Source organism: Hemicordylus capensis, chromosome 1, assembly GCF_027244095.1.
Source record: "Hemicordylus capensis ecotype Gifberg chromosome 1, rHemCap1.1.pri, whole genome shotgun sequence".
Classification (NCBI taxonomy): domain Eukaryota; kingdom Metazoa; phylum Chordata; class Lepidosauria; order Squamata; family Cordylidae; genus Hemicordylus; species Hemicordylus capensis.
Window position 1 is genome coordinate 316,710,656 of NC_069657.1, and position 25,171 is coordinate 316,735,826.

Below are 25,171 nucleotides of genomic sequence, written 5' to 3' on the forward strand. Positions count from 1 at the left end.
ATTTTCCTGTAGAATATAGCAAGGCAATGGCTTGGGATGATGAGGGTTGTAGTCTAACAACGTCTGGCAGCACAAGTTTGAAAAACCTTGCAATTAGGCTCAGATTATACATGCACAGTACAGGAACAGGACAACATGGGGCATCTTTGCTGGTGCCAGCCCTCCATCCTCCCCATCTTGATTTGGGCCTCAAATACCAAAGGAAATTCTAGGTTCATGGAAGTCAAGTTGTAGGTGAGCACAATTTGTGACATTGCACAACACCATTATTGAGCATGTGGCATGTCTTATAAGGCAACATTCTTAGGTTCCAATTTCCCAGCTTTGTGGAGCCTGAGCCAAAATGACATAGCTTTAACTCTGGTCTGAATCTAGTAGGCTTTTGACTATCTAATAAAGACATAGGTCTGTTACTTTCATGTACAGTTTGGACTTCAATCTCAATAAATGAAACTCCAGCCTAGTAATTTATATAACAAACCCATCCCTGGATGCTGTATAAGAAGAAAACCCAATCGCAGGTAGCCTCTGATTCTGTTTGAGAATTTTGGCTGCCCTGCTAGAAAAACAATAGGCTAGGAACTGTGTACTTTATTTCTATGAACTTGAATAGAAATTCTCATAGGTCGCATTCACACATAACATGAAACTGGAGGTCACTGGACCCGTGATTAATTTTTCTAACCATTAATTGCATTGCAGATGGTCGTCCAACTGTGGACCAGCAACCAACATTTTCAGGGCAGGGGAGACCCTCCTTCTTCCTAGTCCACCGAGGCCACATTCCAGCAAGCTTCAAAGTGCTCGCATCACCAGAACATAGGCAAGACATCAGAACATCTCCAGGGCAGCAGCCATTGGCCACAATCTTCAAGGGGGCATGCCAAACGCGATTGTGCCTTTTTGGAATGGTCCATCCACCCTCGGCAGGGAAAGGGCATTTAAATCCCTTTAAATTCCATGCATGCCCTTCACCTGAAAGCGATTGCACCACCACCCTCATAAGAACCCTGCAACAAAACTGTCTTGCACAAGCATAATTTCTGCCAGTGCGGGTGGGGATCCTGAGGGGCACTATTTTTTCTGTTACTCAGGAAAGGGAAGGGAACATGATGACCTCCTAGGAGGGGATATGTATATGAGGGAGGGCAAAGGATCCTGGGGTCTGTCCCACTTTGCCCAAGGATTATCTTGCAGTGGTTCACCCTGGCAAAGCAGTCCATGGAGACCAAACCATACTCCTGCCCCCGTGGTGGCTCATGAGAGGGCCAGTCTACTGGGGAGGACCCTAGGTTCACCAAAACCTTTGGTGTTTCATCAGACTATGCGCTCATGAGTTGAGCTATTCCAACAAAGGGGACCCTGCTTGCATGGGGTCCACCTTCTCTGGTTAATGATATAACTGTTGCACAGCAATCTTCTACTCTCCAGAGAAGCCTTTCATGCAGCCAAAGAAGCCCTGATTTCCCTCTAACCCCGGAGAGGAGGGTTGCCATTCTGGGCAAAACAAAGATGGACATGTTTAAATGGGTGGATGGGCTGGCAGAGATCATGGTTTGACAGCTTCTTTGCAGCAGGGAAAGCTGTTGCTGGGCTACCTGTCTCTGCAGCTTGCTTGTATAGAGGAACCTGGCAGGTTGGCATCTGCCATTCAGCCTCCATGGTCTGACACTCTCGTGAGAGAGCGAACCATGGAAGAAGGGATTGTCGTCATCACTTATTAGTGGTTCTGCCTGACACCCCTGTCCCCACAGATGGTTCTTCTCATGAGTTAGGAAGGGTTTCCCCCATGGCCTTACACTCTCATGAGTGAGCCATCCACTCAGGAACAGCATCAGTCATCATCACATATGTCAAATCACTCCTTTCACTGGAGCAATGCTGATCTTACGGCTTGGCCCTTCTTATGAGTAAGCCAAAGAACACACATGTTCCTCCAAGGGGAAGGGGCTGAGCCCCAGATCCCCAACATAACTGTACAAAAGGTACAGTACCTAAGGCATTCAAGAATTCCTTGTCGGGGCTGCCTTTTAAACCGGACCCTGGGTATCGCCTCCTGCCATTTGGTGCCATCCCAGCCCTGCCCTGCTTACGTTGCCACCTGGAGTGCATGTGCTTGTGAACATACCTCTTCGTTGCTTCAGAGAGCAAAGCACTTCGTGCCCGTCTTGCCATCCCATCCCATCCCCTTTCTCTCCTGATTGCCAGGAGGAGGAGAGCAAGGGACAGAGTGGGGAGAGGGCATGTCCCTGTGTGGCTTTGCCGCTTGACAGGCTGACAAGCTTGGGAGGGGACGTTGTGGCATCCCTGTGGCCAGGCAACTGCTTTGCGAGACTGGAGACAGGGGGCGGGTTGAGTGCTCAGAGAGGCAGCCAAAGAGAAGTGCTGCAGGCATTGCATGGGAGCAATCCCAGGCGGGTCTGCACCGCCATCTCTGATTACAGCTCCAGAAAATGAATGAAACTGCAGTTAGGGTCCCGTCCAAATCAGGACGTAACGCTGCTGCCAAAAAATCTCAGGTTATGGCAGTGAAACACTATAAACCAAAGGTTCAAATTAGAGTTTGGTGAGGCAAACCGCAGGTTGCTTTTGCTGCGAAACCGTGGTTGCACACATTCAGATGTAACAGAGTTCCAACCAATGCCCCATTTAACTGCAGGTTCGTGTTATGCGAGAATGTGGTCATACATTGCCAACAACAGAATGACAGCCAACACCCTGTGATTTCTTCTCTGCTCCTTCTTGAGAGAAGGCATCAACCAAGTGTTAAAGAATCACGTGGCTGGCCCTGCATAAGTTTCCTGAATCCAAATATTATTGGAATGGTATAAGAGGAGAAGCCATAGAGTGTGTCTTCCATGCTGGTATCATATGAGTTTATTCTTAGTTGTGACAAACTTTTGCTGCATTGTGCTTAGTGTAAATGAGTCACTGTTGTTCACAAATTTACAGGAAAAGGCCTTACCTGTGCAACAACAAGGTGTGACAAGACACTCAGACAAAACTATCGTTCAGATCTTTAAGCTTTTCTTAAGAGGATGTTATCAGACTTTATTGTAATCAACACCAAGAGGCGAGTCTCACGATCAGTGAGACTCACCTCTAGGGGGTTAGCGGGGAGAGCGGGCTTAGTCCACTCACCCCACAGATGACCAAGCAGTCTGCGCCAGGCGGCTGGATCTGCTGCCCACACGACTGCCGGCTCCGTTACAGAGTCGGTGGGAGCTGGGGGCATCGGGGGGCCACGCGGCCTCCAGAAGCTCCAGCATGCCCTGCATGAGCACATAGGGCATGCTGGAGAGACCCCCGAGCTGGGAGGGTGCTTTTACGCCTCCCGGTCGGGGGGGGGTCTACTCGTGAGTTGCCGCGGTGCGGAGCTGCACCACAACAACTTATGATTGTAGAGCCTGGGTTAGCGGAGTGCTTGCTCCGCTTACCTAGGCTTAGGGGAGGGTTATTTAAGCGGGTTAACTGCTTGGAGGCCACTGGATTTGCCTGCGAACCCAGCGGTTCTCACAGTCAGGCAAAATTGGGCTAGGCTCCCCGATTTCACCTGACTGTGAGAATTGCCTCCAGGTTTCTCCAAATCAAGGAAAATAAGTTGTTTTAAGGACTTTTTTTTTAAAGTGTGAGCTTAGCTATCAGTGCTCACTTGTGTTTCATGCATGTTGTAAGCCTGAGAGAGTATGAACATAGATAAAATTTTGGAGGGTGGATGATATTATGGCCATAAAGATCAAAAGATCATAAGGCATACTTTGTAAACAAGTGAAAAGCTTGTGAAAAAGAAGGTTGCTCTATTTCCCCTTTGGATTATTCAGTTTTGCAGCTAATGAAGAGGCATTCAGCCCATCCATGTATGTTTTTCTAATTGTACAAAATACTCCCACATTCACAAATGGAGGCCTGGTTCGCACCATCATTTGAATGTAGGCTAAATGTGGGTTACTTACATTAGTGAGATTGTGTGAACCCACTCCAATGTGGTTTATGGCCCAAGATGAATCTGAGATTCCTGTCTTGGCACGGGTTCACTCAATAATGCTAATGCCGGTAACCCACATTAAACCTAGATTCGAATGATGTGTGAACCAGGCTGGCTTTATGCAAGAGAACCATTAAGAGCGAGCACAACTGATAATACCTCTTTGGGAACCTGCTCCTACTTTAAGGATAATGTGTTAAACCTAATCAAAGAGGTAGTATAGGTTACAGCTGATGGCCAAGCATTTCTTTTCATAAGCAGATTATTAGCTACTAGTATTTTTAAGCCCGTTATAATAACGGGCGCTAGCTTTCCCCTCCCTTTAAGCGTTCTTCCTTTCTATTGCTTTTTTTTGTCCCTATATCTTTTCCTTTCTCTCCTTTCCTTCCTTTTCTTGTTCTCCTTTTCCTTCTATCTTTTGTTTTGTTTTGTTTTTTATATGTTTTATTCTCTTCGTTATCTTTTTCTCTCTTCTTTCTATAATGGGTGTGTTCTGTGGGGTTGTGTGTGTGTGTGTGTGTTTTCCTTTTTCTCTTTTTCTATCTTTTGTTTTTTCCCTTTGTTCTTCACTTTTACCTCTCTTATTTTCCCTTCCTCTCTCTTTGTTTATTTTGTTCTTTTCTTTCCCATCTCTCTCTTTTTTCTGTTTTTCCTTCTTTATTTCTTTTCTTTTCTCTATTGTTCTGTCTCCCTCCCTCATTCCTTGTTTTGTCTTCTGCTGTCTGTCTATTTTTTTGTCTGTCTGTCTGTCTCTCTCTTTCTCTCTGTCTTTGTTTTGCACACCCATTGGGAAAAATGAGAGTACCATCACAATTAGAATTATGCACTGCTTAGTGGCCCCAGAGTGGTTGCACTTTGGAGTGGCTTGCAAGCAGTACATGCACATCTCAGAGCTGTGGATCTCTGCGCAGTATGCAAAGTAGTATTGGAAAGTTCTATAATTTTGAACAATTACAGTCATCTTCACAAATAGTAAATAATTAAGCAGAGCATTAATAAAATATATATGGAATATAACGTATTCCACATGCCATTAGAGTAGATAACCTAGCTATTTCATCCTCAGCACACTTGAGGCAAAGAGGGACAAACAGAAATGATTACACAAAAGTCAATGGATCCTTACACTGGGGTGAGACAGAAATCAAGTAGTCAATGTAGTCATTATCACAGGGAAAGAATCAAGCAGTGTTTAATTTCTAAAATGAGACACACAAACTTGTTTGCAGGCTCTGCCCCCCAACCCCAGATCCAATATCCTTTCTTTCCAAGCTTGAGGCCAACTTCACACTAAGCCTTAAAGGTCTAAGTCTTAAAAAAAATCTTGGCAACCATACTGGTACACAGCTTTTTGGAAAAGAGTCTGGTTTTAGGGAAGTGAGATAGCAAGCAATAGTGCGAGCAGCAATACATTTCTTGTTCTGCCTGTCCTTCGCCCCAGCCGTGTCCGTCGGGCGAAGGACTGCTCAATTTCAGCTTTAAACTACTTAAATGCAGAGAAACAGAGGAGGTCGCAAGCAGAGCTCCTCTCTCTTGCAGAGCCTCTGGCCGTACTGTCAGTTTGGACGCAAAGGACGCCTATTGCGTCCTTTACGGCCATAGTGTCAGTTCGGGCAGAGCCGTTCCAAAGAGAGGAGCTCTGCTTGCAAGCTCCTCTGTTTCTCTGCAGTTTTGGTGTTTTGCGCCCGACGGACATGGTCGGGGTAAGGAGGGCTCAGCAGTTGGGAGAGAGGGCGGGCGGGCAACGGCATTGTTGGGGGGGAAATGGCTGCCAGTGGGGCCGTGCAAGGACCACCTGATATTGGTCCGGAATGGCTGTGGATGGGTCTGGGGCAGTGATGGAGGGCGGGCGGGCAGACAGCGATCCGGCCGTAATGGCCGCGGCGGCAGGAGGTCTAGTGTTTGGTGGCTGGGGCAGTGATGGTGGGCAGACAGCGATCTGGCCACATGTTGGGCCGGGGATAGGGGGGAAATGGCCGCCGGTGGGCCCGGAACGGTGTTGGAAGGCGGGCGGGCGGGCGGGCGACGGCAGGAGGTCAAGTGTGTGGTGGCTTTGGAACACTGGCGTTGGGGGTCCGGACTCCCTTGGGCTGTTCTGGGCCTGCGCTTCGCGCAGGCCCAGAACAGCCCAGGGAGGCAGGGACGCAGATCCCCAACGTTCCAAAGCCACGGCCACTCACTTAGCCTTTTATTATATAGGATATGGTCCAGAGGGCCTGGTTAATGTTCCATAATCGCAGGTATATGTTAGTTAGAGTTTCTGGGTACAGAGATCTCTCTGGAATTTTTGGAATGGAGACAAGGTGGAATGAGAAAGAGGAAGGAGAGACTAATATAAGGCTGAGCATGTAAATAAACAGTTGGTTTGCAATTTGGTGACAGACAGAAACAGAGAGAGAGAGCAGAGAGCTGAAGGCCCCTTGGGTCCTGGTGGTGAACCTGTTGCCTTGTCAGAGGGCTTATGCTGTTTGTCTCCAGCTGATGCTCTACTGGTATATTTTAATGAAACTAACACATTACTAAAACACCATACATCTCCAGATATCTCCAAGGGACAATATTACAAATGTCTGGTATAAGCAGCAGTTCATATTAAGGAGGTGCACCATTAGCAGCACGTAGTGATTAGTAATCTGAAATGAGAAAATATCTTTGGGTCTCCCTCTTCTTTAATACACCTCTTCTACTCATACAACCAATTGAAGGAACTCAACCAAAGTGATTTCAAAGGCTTGAGTCATGAATTTTTCATGAGCATTGCTACTTGTTTATATGACACACCATGACTAAAACTATTAATGTTTTAGTCACCACCAGTACGTCTGGTGGCAACTCAGAGTCAGGCCTTCTCTGTAGCTACTCCTGGACTATAGAATGCACTCCCAGCAGATATCCGTAATTTAGGCTCGTGGTGGTCTTTAAGACAGCCCTACAAACTTACTTGTTTGGCTGGGTCTTCCAAGGTTTTAGCATTTTAATTGGTTTTAAATGGCTCTGAGCTGTTTTTAAATTGCTTTTATATTGTTTTAAGCAGTGTGTTTTTGTTTTTTCACATTTGTTGTGCACTGCCCAGAGCCTTTGGATGGGGCAGTCTAGAAATCAAATAAATAAATAAATAAATAAAATAATGATCCTCTGCTAGTGCTTTTCAGGCCCAGTTCTTTTGTTCTGGTGCAGACATTGGGCCACATTCTGAGCTGGGTGGAAAAAGCACTGTGAGTTTTCAGGGATCCTTCAGTGTCCCTGCAGTGAAAGCTTTTCGCACAGCCAAGCAGGTGGGGTGTGTGTTGGGGGAGGCAATTTTCACATCTCTATCCCCTTTGCAAAAGACCTTTCTGTTTGAATAAATTTGTCGCTGAGGGTTGTGTAGGTCTTTCTACTTGCTCCCCCCTCATCCTCTCTTCCGACTCCTTCAGAAATGCTACCCCTCCCTGCACTGACTCAATGCATGAGAAGCCTTCATTGCAAGGGCACTGAAGGCTTTTTGCAAGCCCACAGCCCTTCCTCTGCCCACCTGCTTCTGCACAGAATAAAATCCAATACTTCCTAAGAAAATGAAGGTTATATTGTATCGGGGTAAAAAAATGGGCCATATTCTTACCATCTCATCCATCTCCAAATCATTTGCATTAAGGTATTTCCCAATACTTGAACACATTTTTCCTAGAATGATTTTAGTATTGCAATATCTAGATCCCCCCCAAAGAAGATCTCCTTTTCATGAAGTAAAACTTCGTGAAATGAGGCATGGACAATGTGGTCCTTAGCCCTTACAGCTGAGCTGTATCCCCATCTTTCAGGACTATACAGCAAAGGGCCATTCCTGCTTCTAACCAGCACACATCATTAGAATGAGATCATGCAACACACACATTTGTTCAACTTGTGTCCCCCAAGCTACATTCCACCAGGAATGTGCCGCAGCCTGATAGGTGCTCAACAGCCCCCCCGCCTTTCTTTGTAGTGCCAGACAGGTAACAAAAACAAGAAATGTATTGAACCCTTGGTGGTCTCTCTTGCCTGTCTCTTGGGCTGCATTTGGCTTGGTGGGTCACAAGTTATGCAGGCCTGTTACACAATCCCATGCAATATTTTCCTGGATATTTTTCAATGTCCCTACTCCAAGAGATCAATGATGGGAGCAATATCTTAGGCCATGATTATCCAATTCAGGCAGGGGCATAGCCACCATTGGGCGGCCAGGTTCAAAGAACCTGGGCTGCTGCCCCTCAGTGGCCACGCCTCACGGCCCCGACACCCCCCCCCCTGCATCTGACGTCAGATGCGGGGAGTGCTGGTTTAGCTCCCGAGCGGGGCCATGCAGCCCTGTTCGGGAGTTAAATGGCCAGCGCTGCATTCGCAGTGTGACCAGGAGTGGCTCTTCCCTGTCTTAAAAGCAGGGAGAGCCACTTCTGGCCACGCTGCAAACACAGTGCTGGCCCCGATCTAGCTCCCAAACGGGCCTGTGCAGCCCCATTCAGGAGCCAGACCATGCCCGCCGCATCTGACATCAGACGCAGGGGAGTGGCTAACCCCTGCATCTGACGTCAGACATAGGGGACGGCGTGAGTGGGGCCACAGCCGCAGCCAGACACAGGCTGTCCATGGTCTGGCTCCGCTAGTTAATTCAGGCTGTTCAAAAGTGCTTGAGGGGACTCTACTAAGTCAACTCCGAATTGATTTAGGATCCTTAAAGAGTTTGTTGGTTTGTCTATTAGATTTTTATACCGCTTCACACAGATGGCTCTAGCCAGTTCACAAATAGAAAAACAGATTAAAAAACAAATAAATAACTTATTAAAACAACTTTAAAACAAGTTTAAAATCATTTCAGTACTCGCTAAAGGCCAGGCTAGAAGGATATGTTTTTAGGGCTCTTTTAAAGGCTGCTAAAACTCTTAAGCCTCTAATATCCATAGGGAGTGCATTCCAGAGCCCAAGAGCTGCTACAGAAAAGGCCTGATACCGAGTCGCCACCAGGAGTTTTCCCAGATAGCAGGCTTTACCACCGGGGTTTTCTGTGAGGCTTTACTGCGAGTTCAAAGTTGTTCCAAAAAAACCAATGCAGAAAGTGGATATTTTTACTCTGGGTATAAATTGGGCTGTACTCTAATGCACAATGAAAAGCCCAAATTGTGCGTGAAATGCTCCCTGATAGCTCGCAGGGACTTTGGGGTAAATATGGCCAATAGGTGCATGCACACCTCTATTCTGGAGGAGATGCAAACTAAAAGTCGGGTGTGAAAAACTTCCAGGTGAGCTGGCAGCAGCTGGAGACAGACCTCTCCTAACGACCTTAAAGTGCGGTGGGTATCATACTGAAGAAGGCACTATCCCGGATAACCCAGTCCTAAGCTATTTAGGGCTCTAAAGGTAACTACCAGCACTTTGTGTTTTGCCTGGAAACATATTGGCAGCCAGTGCAGCTCTTTTAAAACCAGCATAATATGGTCTCTTCGAGAAACCTGGTGGCCAATCTGGCTGCTGCATTTTGAACAAAGTGAAGTTTCCAAATAACATACAAAGGCAGCCCCACGTAGAGCACATTGCAGTAGTCAAGGCTAGTTGTTATCAGTGAGTGAACCACAATTCTGAGGTCATTATAATCAAGGAACGGACACAGCTGTTGTATCAACTGAAGTTGATAGAAAGCGCTCCTGGCCATAGCCTCCACCTGAGACACCAGGGTGAGGCCTGGGTCCAGAAGCACTCCCAAGCTATGCACCTGTTCCTTTAAAGTGAGGGACTTACTGTAGTATAGTGAGTGGCTTATGGGTGTTAACGAGCACTATCAGTGAATGCTTCTGGATTCAAGTATGTTTTGTTGAGCTTTTATAGCCCTATGTGTCCAAATTTAAACTTCCTAATTTTCCTTTAGCAGATCAGACAGATTTAACAATTCAAGCATATGATTATTTTTAATGAGTGTACTAGAACTCTTTTAATGAATAGTATACTCCATAAAATGGATAAAATATTCATCTTTCTGCGTTGCTTATTTCTTGTTGTCTTGCTCTGTCTATTTAGATTGAGGAGATAAATATCCTCAATTTAGACTGAAGATGCATGTATGTATGTATGAATGTATGGTGTGTATGTATGTATGTATTTTCAAAAATTGTAGACTTCAGTCTCTGGGTGGTTCACAACATGCAACCATGCAAGTATGGATGCAAACAGCTATGCTTGTTGCATGTATTTTACTGAATGCATTCTATAGATCACATTCTATAGATCGCAAGAGCCCCTGGTGGCACAGTAGTAAAACTGCCGCCCTGTAACCAGAAGGTTACAAGTTTGATCCTGACCAGGGGCTCAAGGTTGACTCAGCCTTCCATCCTTCCGAGGTCGGTAAAATGAGTACCCAGAATGCTGGGGGCAATATGCTAAGTCATTGTAAACCGCTTAGAGAGCTCTAGCTATAGAGCGGTATATAAATGTAAGTGCTATTGCTATTGTTTACAGAATGACCTATCTGTAATTTTGGATGTGTCCTTAGGCCCAGCTTACTCGGTATCTTGCTGAGAAAACATAAGAATTCTCTCCAGTTCCCATTTTGCTTGTCCAGACTTTATCACGGTTATGTCTTTTATCAGGGCTATTGCTTTTCAAAGGGCGAGTGGCACACAAAGCCAATGAACAGAATCTTCCCGAACTCCTGCTGGGACAAGATGGCACACAGTGCAACAAGTTGTTTTTGTCTTTCCAAGGCTGGGCCAACCATTGTTAATTTCTTTCACAGGCTTCTGTACCTTTCTATTTTATGTCTTGTGACTGTATTTTGTATCACTACATTATGAGGAAATAATTTGAAGTAGAAATGAGCATGGATACAATTGTCAGCACATATAAAATTGTGCTTATTTTCATAGCAAGAACCTACCTAGATGTTTTCAGGATTGGATATCCTCTAACATTTTGCAAGTGAAAAATGGGCAATCTTGTATATTTGAGCCACCTTGAGGACATACTCTAGGCCTTGAGGACATACTAAATCCAAATGCATTATCACACACATACGGCCATTGCGTGAGCAACCCCCTAAGTTGCTCACATACAAAACAATTGCACAGATTTGTATCCTTCACCTGTATTTATGCTTATTACATTCACTTTTGCTTATGCTGCAATAGTGAATGAACAGAAAGGTGTTGTGTGTGTGTGTGTGTGTGTGTTTTGTGTGTGTATAATTTTGAAAATATAGCCACATTCTATATCTTCATGGGAAAGGCCTCAGGATCAATTTGATCTGTTTTGATGCCATCTCTGAATGCATTTCATTATTTACAGTCTTGGATTAATAGACATTAATACCGACACTGCAGTCATATCTTTGCAACATTTAACCTCTTGTCCTGGTTAAATCCGTGGAAGAAGGGGAATATTTCCAAAAGTAATGCTGTGAAAAAACTTGAGATTTTCATTATATTTATGTTCACAGCTTATGCCACTTAAACAACATTCAATTAATTAAAGTAATAGGAGTGTTCTGAATATCTTATTTAGGTTATATTTTAAGTAATAGGTTTTTGTAATAAAACTACTCTGATCTGTATAAGCACATATCTGTTTACCCATAACAAGAAGGATATATATTATTGTTTGCTGCTATATTTTTTATTTGTATTTTTAATGGTTTTTCTTGATATCTATTGTCTTATAAGACAGATACCTTCAGCGCCTCCATTTTGAAAGGGAAATAAATAATAAATATGGGCAACTGACAGACAATATTTGAAATACTGAGCACATAAGAAACATAAATAATCAGTATCCCCTTCAAGGATTCTGAATAACAACTTCATGCTTGTTTTTTTAATATTATTTATATCTGTTGATACTTTCTATGGATTATTTGTGGTATTTTCAAAATATTTGCAAGGTTAAGATACTAATTCTATGCACATCTGCTTGGAAGTAAATCTGTCTGAACTCAGTGAGATATATTTCTGAGTAACCATGGTGAGTATTATGCTATAAGAATCTTAATACAATTAAAACACAATATAGACTGATCAAGTATCAGTGGGTATCTTACAGAACAGCAGTTCATGGCAGTACAATAAAATAAATAAAAGACAAATGGTGCATGTCCTTTGTAGAACTAGTAAAAAAAAAGCATCTAGAGATTATTTATTTTCCTCTTTTTCAAATCCCACTGTATTCTGTTCTGATTTATTTTTTCCAAAGCACTATTGAGGTATAAACAAGTACTCATAATTACAACAGACATATACACAGAAATGTGAATGTATGATGTTCATGGAAGATTTGACACAAAAGAGTCTTCATGTTATGGTGGACAGTAAAAATGAAGAGTTTCAAAAGTTTAAAAAAATAGATTACGTGTTCATTAGAGTCCCGCTCCTGCAACTACATTAATAGCTTGGTAATAAAATAATGTATTTATTAATCAATATCTCCTGATTCCTTCCCCCAAATCAAGCAATTAGAAAGCCATATTAAACAGGATTTTTGATTGTGTTTTGGGTTGTAAAATATGCAACAGCTGGTCATTTAATGCAAAAACAGCTAATCAAAATATTAGGTAGAGAACAGAATAACATTTCTCATCAAATGAGAAAGAGCTAGTTTAATCTGTTAGGACTGATAGATCCATCTGAAATATGACATTGATCATCCAGATTCCCACTTGAATCAACTCACCTGCCCTTCTTATAGACTTCATGTATTTCTTTTCCTTGCCAATGAGTTCTGCATTCGGTGGATAAAACCCAACCCCAAAATAGCAAGAAGATGCTAAACTGAATGTTATGGACAGTCAACATGATATCCTCTAGTCTTGTGTCCAGAAATAGTCCACAAAAGACGACAAAACTGAAAATGAAGATCCTTTTTCTCTTTTTAAGACATTATCGGTCTCTTCATTATTGGAAGGATGTTTACTCATACAAAAAATCATCCCGCAGTATTTAATCTGGACAGTGAGGGAAAGCAATTTCCACTAAACCTATAAATCCCTCTACGTCAGATGGCAGGGATTTTCGAACAGTGTAGAATTCATGAATCTGCGCAGGACAATTATTCTTTTTTGCTCGAAACAGGCTATTGTATAAATTGGTTTAAAGTGGAGCATTTCACGTATTTTGGAAAATGGCATTGATCAATCCATCTAGGCAAGCGAAGATAGTCTTGCAGCTCAAAGGTTGTCCAGGGTAGCTATTTAATCAGTGAAAAAGGATCTGATATGAACAGGAGCACCTGTTGGGATGCCTTTATACACTAGCACTAATTTTAACAAACAACGATTCTGAGGTGCATCATGGACAACCATCTCATCCTCATCACTTTGTTCTGTGAATGAAAGTTAATATCTTGATCCCCAGCTTTTTCGCTGGTTTCACATGATGCTTCTTATGCATGGTGATGCCATTGTTGATGTGTTCAAGGGAACGTGCTGGGCTTAGGGCTCATGCTTCATTGCTGTCTGTGTGCCAGACTGCCTGGCTATCCAGAGGACCTACAGGAAATGTCAATTTGAGGAGTTTTAGATGTGCACAGAATGAATTCTACATCCATTCCATATTTATTTATATTTATATACATATAAATAAATATGGAATATTCATTTAAATATGTATGTGTGTGCACGCACGCTTGCGCTTCACTTGTTCTCATCTCACAAAGCAGATGAGTGAAGAACTCTATAGGCAAAGTGAGCAACCAAAGGTTTAAAGGACTTAGATAATAATACCAACACTATTTGGCAATTCATGACATGGCTATAAATGCCAATGAAGGATTTAGAAATAGCTGTTTCTAGAATTACTGTGCCTGTGGGTTGGCCTACTGTTCCCTTCCCAAAGAATCATTCCATTTCTTATGCATCTATCTTGTAATTACAGGGGCTGAGATAGTTCTTCTGCAGGAATCTTCCAGTTTTCATTTTCATCTTCCCTTCTCCTTCTGGCCTATTGTTGGTATCAATCTGTCACTTCCACACCAGTATTCAAGGCTTTCACATGCATTCTACCCAATCCTCTTGATAAGAGAATTTCCTTTTTGACACCATAAAGTTTCTTCACTCTTTCCCCCCATAAAAAGTGAACTTTCTCTTTCACATACTAGTAGAGTTGCCAACATTCCATTGCCAGAATGAGGGACACAAATTTGGGGGGTTGGCTGGGGTGGGGTGGGGTGGGAGGTGTATGCAGTGGTAAGAAAGAGCCTGAGTATCATTGACATATATGTAATTGAATTATATGCTATTGAATAATGCCAGTATTCTTATTATTTAGAACATATTCTAGATATACCACTTTGAAAACCAAAAATTTCTCAAAATAAGAAGCTGCTCACCTTGCCACCAAAATGAGGGACAAATGCTGTCCCTATAGGAACTAACATTTCATCCCTGAAATGAGAGAAATCCTGTGTTGTAACAAGCAGCCCTCCCCAACCCTCCCCTCCCCTCCCGAGTGCAGTGGAAGTGAACCCTGTCCTGACTGACAGGCAAGACCTCTGGGGGATCAGCCACTCAGCACATGGTGGCCGGGACCTAGAAAGCTTGGCACCAGGAAGTTAAGGCTGTCTTTGTTCTCAGTTGGAGCCAGGCAGGGCAAACAACAGGATGGCTGGCCAGGCAATGGCAGCAACCAGGATGACTGCAGGAGCCTGAAGTCTCTACCATGGATTTGGTGAGTTCAGGGAAGGAGCCAGGGCTTTGGCTTCGGGGAAATGTTTAGTGAGGGAACAGTTTGTTAGCTAACTCGTGTTAGATTTCTTTCTTTTCATGTTATGCATATCCTTACATATGGTTTATTGTGTTTTTATTTGTAACATAACAAATCAAGGCAAACTGAGCCAATGCCCTTTTCCAGCTAGGGCATTGTAAAAGTCTCTGTAAACTCTCAAGGGGGCTTTTTGTATTTTCTTGCATTTATGTTCTATGCAACTGGGTAACCACAATTTTTAAAGTGTGCCACCCCAATATCATCTGAGGGTGCTTTTTGAAGTATTCTTGTAGTTACTGAGTGCTCCTTTTACCTGTAACTTAAAGCTGAGAGAGCCTCCGACTGACATGGCCTGTAGTACTTTGAATAAAGTTTTTCTCCTTTTGTTCTTTGGACTATACCTGCCTCTGAGTGGATTTTTAACTCAGGAAAAAGGGGTTTTACTCTGGTGCAAACATGCCTCAATGTTAATTGTTCAGCAACCTACCAAATTTTCTCACCATGTGGGGGCTGCATGTGGAGGGTTTTTTTTGTATTTTTCCATTGGCAAAGAAAAGGAGAGCTTTCCCTGGAATTTCACCCACACCAGGGAGGGATTAAACTCTGTTAAAAAGTGGGCATGGTGGCAGCGATATAATTACCAAGGAACAGTTAAGTTTTAAAGGAACAGCCTTTGTTGAGCAAACATGGAGGGAATGAATCAGCATTTTTCTTTCTCCCACAAGGGCTTGCCTTGAGACGAAGGATGTGTTTAAATCTGCTATTTGCTACGCATGTAATGATGGACAGTTGGCAACCCTACATACTACCAAGTTTGAGTTCGAGGTCTCATGTGTTTTGTGTGTTTTGCTCCTAGACTCCAAGGTTCCAAGGTGTCACTGAAGGCTTAGAAAATGCCAGTCATAGTGACAGACGTATCATTTAGTATCTGAAGCTCAAAATTGCACTTGATGCTAAGAGTGTAATTTGTTTCCGTCGCAAAAAAAAATAGTAATAAAGCATGCTTGAGAGGGTCTGGATTGTGGCATGGAGGGGATGGGGGGTTAACTCTTTCCTTCTGTGTCGTGTTCTGACAAAAGTAATCCCTCCCCTGAAGCTGCTATTTGCTCTGAGAGGGAAGGTGGTTTTGATGTCAATGGCAGCTTCCCTCTGAGGGCAAACAGCAGTTTTGTGGGAGGGAAATTTTCATCAGGAAAGCATATATTTAAAAAACTCAACACACCACACTCCCAAACTGTGTTGAGGGTGTCATGGTGGCTTTTTGTTTTAGGAAAACAAAAGCACAATGATGATGTTAGCATCATATGTAGATTGGCACTCATAGGAATAGGCATCACTGGACAAATGGAAACTCCCAACTCACTCCAAATTGTAACTAATAATAGTGTACCTATTTAGTGTACCTAAATGACATTTCTGACACATCTCCCACACTTAGTTTCAAGTAAACAATAATAAAACAACAGGATACTCTTAATATATAGTGGTTCAGTTTATCTGACATTCATCTCTAAATGACAGTACCTTACAAACTATTTGAACCCAAATGGGCAACAACAACCTGATTACTAATATCACTGTCAGCCTTGCCCACTGGTGTAGTCTCAGCAGAGGAGCTTGGATTTCTAGGCAGCGTTTCTGCATGTGGTGATTGTTCTTTCTCAGAAACAGGAAAAATAAAGCATATGATGACACTTCCCATACACAGGTATCAAACTAAATATTATTTCCACCATCTTGCCCTTATACGTTTTTAGTTTTAACTTGATGTTACATAGCAGCATTACATTATAGAAGAAACCCTGGGCAGCTACAATAGGTACTACTCCTGCTAACTGGGCAAAGAGGCACCTTTTAAAAGTGCTGGATCTCTTTCATTTAGCATGGAGAAAGCAACTGTCCCTATGCAATCCAGCATAGGAATCAGCAGTTGCTGATGCATCTCTTGTGTTAGATTGTGGGACAGAATCATTTTCTTACTGCACTGATAACTGTTGCTGTTGTAACTGAAAAGTGTAGTTTGTGTTATTATTCTCATAAGTCTGATTTCTTTCTTGCCTTTATTGCTTATTCTTTTAGCCATCTCTGCTGTATGCTTCTTCAGCCATGCACTGTGTAAGCTGCTTCTTTGCCCACTACATTGTCATTGCTGAGTGCCTCTTCTTTGTTTATCTCCTTGTTGTGCTGGATGAGTGTCCTCCAGTACAGGTTTGCACAGCAAGGGAGCACATTGAAGCTGAAGAAATAATCAGTGCCTGTCTCAGTCATGCAATAACCATAGGCCACACATTATTCATTGTAGCCGTGGATACCTTTCTCACACTTCTATATTTAGAATCTCTCACACACAGAGAGAACCGTGTGTGTGTGTGTGTGTGTGTGTGTGTGTGTGTAACCATATGTATAGAATCTCTGAAAAATGCTCAAGCTTATGTTTTGGTGAATTTGAGGAATAAAAGACAAAATATAAAAAATAATAAGGAATGCAAGAACTTCACAATAAAAGGGCTTTTTAAAAACTGCTAGCACTTGCTTATAACCAATTTATCATTGGTTATAAGAGGGAGAGGTTATAATAAAGGTAGCCATAAGTAGTTGTCTAGGCTAGCAATTTGTAGGGACTAGCAAGTTTCTAACCGCATAATTCCCAGTTGTGCTAAGGTAAGTCCATTGAAAATAAAGAGCAGACCAGCTCTTTCTATAGGGAAGGAATGAAGGGCTTGAGACAGATGGAGTTTCCCAGTGTGGACAGGAAGTTTATTCAGTGATAAGCTCAGGCAGATGGAGATGAACCCTACTGGACTTACCAAAAAGTGTGGAGGAGTTGGGGTATGCTTATGGGAACGGGAGATAAGATCCCATCTTACTGCAATAAGTTAGAGGACCAGGAAGGAGAGGTTATCTTGGCATTCTCGGGACTAGGGGCTTCAGGATCTGATGCCAGGGGAAAGGAACAATGACATTTTGTATTTCACCTAGGATTGGGCACCAAAATGCCTGAGACCAGCTTTGCTGTTTTATAGGAATGAACTATCATAATCTTAAAAGCACTTGCACTGTTGTGCACTTGCTATAGAATATTTATCTTTATCCCTTTATTTTCTATATAAGAAATGTCCATATAATCATAATGGAAGAAACAAAAAACCCAATGCTAGAAATCTCTCATACTATAAGAATAACAACTAAAGCATCTCTAAACTTCTACACCTTCCACTTGGACATCTACTTCAGGGGTACTTCCAGATTGGCTCTTTGTGACATCACCCAGTTGTTCCTTTTCCATGGGAAAAGCAACAACTGGGAAGAGAGCTGGTCTTGGGAAGAGAGCTGGTCTTGTGGTAGCAAGCATGACTTGTCCCCTTAAGCTAAGCAGGGTCCACCCTGGTTGCATATGAATGGGAGACTGCATGTTTGAGCACTGTGATATTCCCCTCAGGGGATGGAGCCACTCTGGGAAGAGCATTCAGGTTCCAAGTTCCTTCCCTGGCATCTCCAAGATAGGTCTGAGAGAGATTCCTGCCTGCAACCTTGGAGAAGCCACTGGGAAACTCCATCTGTCCCAAGCTCTTCATTCCTTCCCTATAGAAAGAGCTGGTCTGTTCTTTATTTTCAACGGACTTACCTTAGCACAATTGGGAATTCTGCTGTAAGAAACTTGCTAGAATCCCCCAGTGCACTGTGCTCGGCGTGCAGTACACTATGCCCAGTACACAGTATACCTGTGTACTGGCCTCAGAGCGATCCACCCTGCTCTGTGCTGCATGGAGCAGCGCAGATCATGTGGGAGCACACTCCACACTCCTCACTCCCACCAAGCACAGCATGATCATTTGGGTGGAAGGCAAAGTTTGCAAAGCCAACCGCCCACCCGCCTAGTAGTGGGGATGTGCCCGAACCGTGCTTCAAAGCACAGTTTGAACACTTTTAGGGAGATTGTACTGGGAACTTGGGTTGTGCGCTGCCCCAGCAAGGAACAGCATGGGGCGGAGGAGAGCAGGTAAGGACTTGCTCTCCTTTTTCTTAGTTCCTGGTACAATTTCCCTAAAAGTGCTCGAACCGTGCTTCGAACCGTGCTTCAGGCACATCCCTACCCAGTAGGTCGTGATGGCCCCGTTATATATTACAACCTCATCAATGGGTCACACCTGAGCATTATCCTGTAGTGGAAACAGGACTGTGGAGAGGACTCAGAGACCTGTAGGGTTCAGAGTGAGTTGGGGATGATTAGCAGCAGGTGGGCTCTGGAATCCTAGACAGAGTATAGTGAAAGCTGGAGGCAAGGTTAACTCTGGGCCAGCAACCAGGTTCCAAAGTGCTGCTCTTGTGCTTATCAGAAGCATTCTGGTAGGGAGTTGTATGTCCTTGGACTCATTTCCTTGAAGAAGATCTTCTCCCAGTTAGAGAATTGTTCTCTTTCTGAGCTATACGCTCTAGCAATGTTAGATATGTCATGTACTCGCTACAGCATCTGGACAGGTGTGATGGTGAAGGCAAGCTTCCAGGAACTTCTGGGATTTCTAGGGAGTATTTTTATTGTCTGAGATTGTTAGCACAGGGCAGCAGGTGATGAAGAAAGCACAGCCCGTGTGGATTCATCTCCTTCAGCATCTTTGGAGATTTCTACAGGAGAAGATTCCCCAGTAGCTGCTTTCTGAGATGGACCAAGGAATCTCAGGATCTCTGGTCTCAGTTCTTATATGACACAATTTTGGGACACTCGAGAGATTTCTTGTTTAAATTATTAAAATTAAAAACAAACATTCCATTAGATCTAGTAGAGAGTAGCCATTACTACATCTGAGGGAAATAAAATGCCAAAACCCTCATGACCCAGGTCTGTTTCAACCAGAATAAAAATAAAACACAGGCAGAATATAGTTCATGTACGTCTAAGCCTGTGTAAATCCCTAAATGGATTGTATACTGTATAAGGAAAGGGGAATACGCCAGTCAGGGAGCAGCCAGGAAGCAGAAATCTGAAATCTGTGAAATGATTGGCCACATGCCAACAAGAGCTGGCTGTTGCTCAGATCTACTCTGCTCTGTTTAAAAGAATAATAACCTCCAAAGCAAGAAGTTATTACATTTCTGTCTGCACACTAAACACTTACATTGTCACTTTTGCACTGGAGCTGTTTTTGAGCTTCCTTTTGTCACCATGACCTTTAGGAACATTTCAGAGGAAAGCACACATCACATTTGCAGAGACAACAATACCCTCGCTTCCCTCCCCCATCTGCTTCTCTCCTTGGTTTCCCTTCCACTCCCATATTACCCCACCGCCCTCATCTCTTCTTCACATAGTTTTTCAATCCCCAACCCCCTGTCCTTCACTCCACATCTAACCTCTCACCTCAGCCCCATTTCATGCCATCCCTCCCTTCCTTACCCTCCAATAAACACCCCATTCCTACTGTGCTCTCCCATCTTTTCATCTATTTATTTTTATTTATTTGATTTATTTTTACACATATCCCACTCTTCCTCCAAGGACCTCAGAGTGGTGTACATGGTTATTTTTATCCTCACAACAACCCTGAGAGGTAGGTTAGGCTGAGAGCCTCATGACTGGCCCAGAGTCACCCAGTGAGTTTCATGGTTGAATGGGATTCGAACTCGGGTCTTCCCAGTCCTAGTCCAACACTCTAACCACTATGCTGTGCTGGCTCCCTAACCTGCCTAACCTTCCCCTGCCTAACCTTCCTAACCTGCTGAATCTATCTCCTGGACCACCTCCATGTTTCTGTCTCCCTCACTCAGTCAACTTCTCAGCTCTCAGCTCCTCTTTCTCAGCCATCAGCAGTGGCTTTCCTTTTCACATCATCTGCCACTTATGCCTCACTTTGAAGCTGGGACAATGGGGACTAGCAGCTTGGAGTTAGCATGGCTTGCTTAACAGGGGTGTCCTCAAATCACAGTTGTATCTGTACCTTTTTTATTTTAATTGTGCATTGTTTTAATTATATTGTAAATTGCTTTGAGATTATTTTAATGAAAAGCAGTGTAGGAATAGAACAATAAATGAAATGAAATGAAATCACCCTCTGAAGAAGCCTGATATGTGGATGGGATTGTGTTGTTATTACTTGCCCTTGCAGTGCTGGGCTGTGTGTTCAAAGTCAGCATGTTCAGCATAGTGAAAATGACATGTTTTGCTTCTTGGAATAGGAAATATTTTGCCTGTGTTTTCATTTTTGTTCTTGTGAGTCTAATGGGTTTATTAGTGAATAGATGAGAGCTCTGGGGTGGGGGGATGTCTGTCATGCGTGAAATCCTGATAAGAATGTTGGACAGCAACACTCTACTGTCTTCTAATGTAAGCCTTCAGTCATGCTGAGCTTGGACCACATATACTGTTCTTGCCCTTTACAATAGGCTTGCGCCCAAAACATTTCAGAGCCCATTATAGAGGCCTCAGAAACATTTCAGTCACCGGGGCTGTTTTGGCTTTTGGAGGCAGCGAGAGTGTCCCCTTAAGGGTGGGGGAGGGTGCACTTACCCCTCCCGCCGCATTTCCTCTGCCGGCACTCCGTTGTAGCAAAGCCCCTCAGGGCAGCAGCATACCTCCCAAATGCCCCGTTGTTGTCCTCGGATGGAAGTGGCCGGAAGTACCGGGTGCGCATGCGCCTATCACGTTTCCGCATGGGCACGGCAGACGGGCACGTTCGCACACGACAGGCACACACGGGCCTGGTACTTCTGGCCACTTCCGGCCAAGGATGATAATGGGGTGGCAGGGAGGTATGCTGCCACCCCTAGGGGCTTTGCTACAATGGAGCGCTGGCGCGGTAAATGTGGCAGGAGGGGTAAGTGCACCCTCCCCCGCCCTTAACTCTCGCCACCTCTGGCACATCCCTACTTTACACGTTTTCAGTATAATGTGTATTGTTGGTAGAAAGGGAGGCAGAAGCATATAGAGGCAGGTAAGGTTAAGAAACCGAAAAAGAAGAGGACTCAAATAAATCTCACCTAATGGCACAGCAGGGAAATGACTTGATTAGCAAGCCAGAGGCTGCCAATTTCAATCCCTGCTGGTATATTTCCCAGACTATGGGAAACACCTATATCAGACAGCAGTGATATAGGAATATTATTTCATACTGTGAGGGAGGAGGCAATGGTAAACCCCTCCTGTATTCTACCAAAGACAACCACAGGGCTCCTAGGTCGCCAGGAGTTGGCACCGACTCGACAGCACATCTTACTTTCTTAGTGGAGCAGAAGGGTGCCGCATGCCCTTCTACCCCACTCCCCATCGTGTGAACACTCGGGTTGCCTGCAGCCCAAGCATTCACAGGCCAGGTGGCAAGAGCACCTGGCAGTGGGGGAATCCCCCGATGCACTGCACTCCTGGCACAGTGCATTGTGGGATACCGGAGGACTTCCTCCTCCAGCTCCCAGCTTTGCTGCTTGGCGTGGCGTGGCTCGTGTGCTGCTCAAGCAGCAGAGCTTCCTGAAGAACTTTGATCATGTGCAGGGAGCCAGGGAGGAGACTGCCTCCCCGCCAGCCCTCCCCACCCCCAACATTTTCAGTCATGAGAATGGCCTTTTTTAATCTTCTGGCAAACATGTAACAAACAGCTGTTTCCTAGCAAAATGTTTGCCTTGATGAAAATATGTTCGTTCTGTCAAGGCCAAGGCAAACATTGTTTTGAAAAGCAGGTTTGTGTCAAGATGGAAGCCAGTCCCACTATATTCAAATGGTTTACTGCCAAATTAGGGTAAATAATTGTAGGCTTTAGTTCCTGCTTAAAACAAGTTTGGAATTTCCTCTATTGATTATTTCTATTTCTGCAACTACATGGACTGTTACTTTGTTTGAACATTTTGAAAAGTAGATCCCCAACTTTCCCCAGGTTTGGCCTGCCCACTTCTCTCCCACCCCCGAGAAACTGAGAAGTCTACACCCCTGTGTGAGAAAGGAGGCAGGGAATATCACGTGGGGCAAGGAAGAAAGAGGTCTGGGGCAGGGGCGTTGGGAGCTTGGCTGCGGCCGGAGGACAAAATCCTCTGGCAGCTCCCCCGCTGCCTAGGTTTTGCAAGGCAAGCAAGAGCCTCAAGCCACACCCCCTGCATCTGACATCATATGCAAGGGGTGGGGCCAATGCTGAGGACAGGGCCCATCAACCACGGCAGAGCTTCCCTTCCCCAGCCAGTGGTTTGTGGAATCACTGACTGGGAGCTCCTTACCCTTCCCCCCACCCCACTGGCTGGGGAGGGTGTGCTTTGTGCTTCCAGCCAGCAAGTGCTTCGTTCACTGGCTGGCTACAGGAGGGGGCAAGGGAGCACCCTGGCTGAGTGTGAGGGGGTGCCTTAGTGCCCCCCCAGACCCTGATGACCGGGGGACGATTGTCCCCCCTTGCTCCATAGTCCCTATGCCCCTGGTCTATGGAAGAAAATAGAAGAGTAGAGAAGGAAGGTAGAGAAGATTGTGGAAAAGCAGAATGCAGGAGACAGAGGAAGATGAAGCCAGAGTCCTAGGAACTCAAGATGATGCTCGAGTCCCTGACAGAACCTTGCTTTCCTGTTCTGGTTTGTTTGCTCCAAGGCCTGTCAATATAACACATACCTGATGCATGCAAACAGCTCCCACAAAATTGTCACTGAAAACTGTTGTAGAACTTGCACTTTTCATGTGCATAATCTGTTTAATCCTTATGCCATAGACTATGATTGATTACTTTCCTGAGAGAGATATTGCAGATTTTGCACCATTGTATGCAATGGTGCAATGGGACTCTCTCCGACTCCCATTATTGAAAGAGCTGGTGTGATGCCACTGAATGTCATCAAATATTCTAAGTTCAGCAGAGAAAGTGATAGTTGGATTGATCAAATTTAGAGTGGTACTTTGATATTACAATTTGTTTTTTAATGTCGTCTCCTCCTCCTCCTCCTCCTCCTCCTCCTCCTCCTCCTCCTCCTCCTCCTCCTCCTCCCATTTGTATTGCATTTTTGTTTGGGTATGACCCCATCTATTCTATTATTTTCCTCCCAAAATATTTTACAATTAACTTTCTTTTTCATATTAATTCGTCCTTCTTGGACAGAAGTGTATGTAGTACTAACAGCTAGCAAACAAGATACTACAATTCATCTTTGAAATTGCAAAGACACATACAACACAGGGCAAGTCCTCTCTGCTTTTCCTTTTCCTTTCTGAATAAGAATGTGAAGTGTACAGATGAGTCCTTCACCTAGATTTGTCTTATCTGATGCCCGATAGCCTTGAAATAAATAGGAAAAACATGTCTGTAGTTGAGATACAGACACCAGGATTAATGGTGCAGAACATTCCGTATATTATCAGACCTGCAACTGAGTGCGAGGCCAAGGATGAAAGCAAAGGCAACTAACTGTGAATGGAACCTAAGAGCCTTGTCTCAAAAGTTAAAGAGGGCAATTTTTCCTGATGTGTAGAAATTCAGCCCCCAACCTTTCCAGAAAAATGATAGATTTGAAGATGGTATGACAGAGGCATCATTGACTGGGGTGTGCGTATTCACCCACTATGTTCACAGATTTTGCAGGCTTTTTTACAGCATTTCAAAAACTTGCAGAACCTTTTTATTTAATGTTATTTATGTACTGCTTTTCAGGTGAACCTCCTAAAGAGGTTTACATAAAAGCATTAAATTATTAAGCACCATTAAAAACTTATAGAACAACAAAAAGACTAAGAGCTAGATCGTTATATGTTGCACTGTTAAATAAGGTCCACTGATAGGCTGTATCATAATACAGAATGACCACTAGAAGCATTGTTCCATAGAGTTTGTTTGCTTATTGTTAATTTTTCCCTCTTTAGGCTTCCTTAGTTTGGTAAGAAAAATAATTACCTTATTAAGATATTACAGGCTATATCTGTCTCTTCTCCCTTCAGAGCAAGATGCCACCCCTCCCCCAAGCCAACTGGTGACAGCTGGAGGAGGGAGAGGCCCCCTCATTGAAGCTGCACTGAAGCTTGATGAGTGCAGAGTAAGGACCAATGGCTGACCTCTTGGCTAACAAAGCACCAGTGTAGCTCAGGGCTTCTGAAGTGTTCCAACCTAACACAGCCCCAGTACTAATGAAGGGGAGATTTCAGTATGTCTCTTTCTCCCAGAAGCAGAGGTGTATCTAGGAAAAATAGCGCCTAGGGCAAGCACTGAAATTGCGCCCCCTGTCCAAACATCTGACACCCATCTTTCAGATAACGTTACCATAATATCAGCTCAAAAATACAAGTCAAGCTCGTTAATCTTTTAATATTTCAAAAACTATTTAGCAGTTGATGTAGCCAGACAAAAAAATGCTGGAAAACTACAAATTTCAGTATGCTAGGGCTCATGAAATACCCAAATACTATGTGGAGATGTACTTGGAAAACTAAACAGAAGTGCCTGTCTAATTCTCTACTATGCATTGTAGAATCACTATTACATAAGTTTTAAAAATAAATGGAGAATTTAACTTTTCCCAGATACTCTGAAGAGAGTAAACTATGTCA

General features: G+C 43.9%; 1 protein-coding gene across 1 annotated transcript in view; it reads right to left on the minus strand.

Annotated features, from left to right (window-relative positions):
• The window catches only part of LOC128341880 (gamma-aminobutyric acid receptor subunit rho-1), a 72,331-nt gene extending 59,456 nt beyond the window's left edge, over positions 1-12,875 (minus strand). Inside the window, exon 1 of the mRNA XM_053288523.1 lies at positions 12,653-12,875. Coding sequence (XP_053144498.1) covers positions 12,653-12,774 — 122 coding nt within the window. The 5' untranslated portion in view covers positions 12,775-12,875. The remainder of the gene's footprint in view (positions 1-12,652) is intronic.
• Between the last annotated feature and the right edge of the window lie 12,296 nt (positions 12,876-25,171).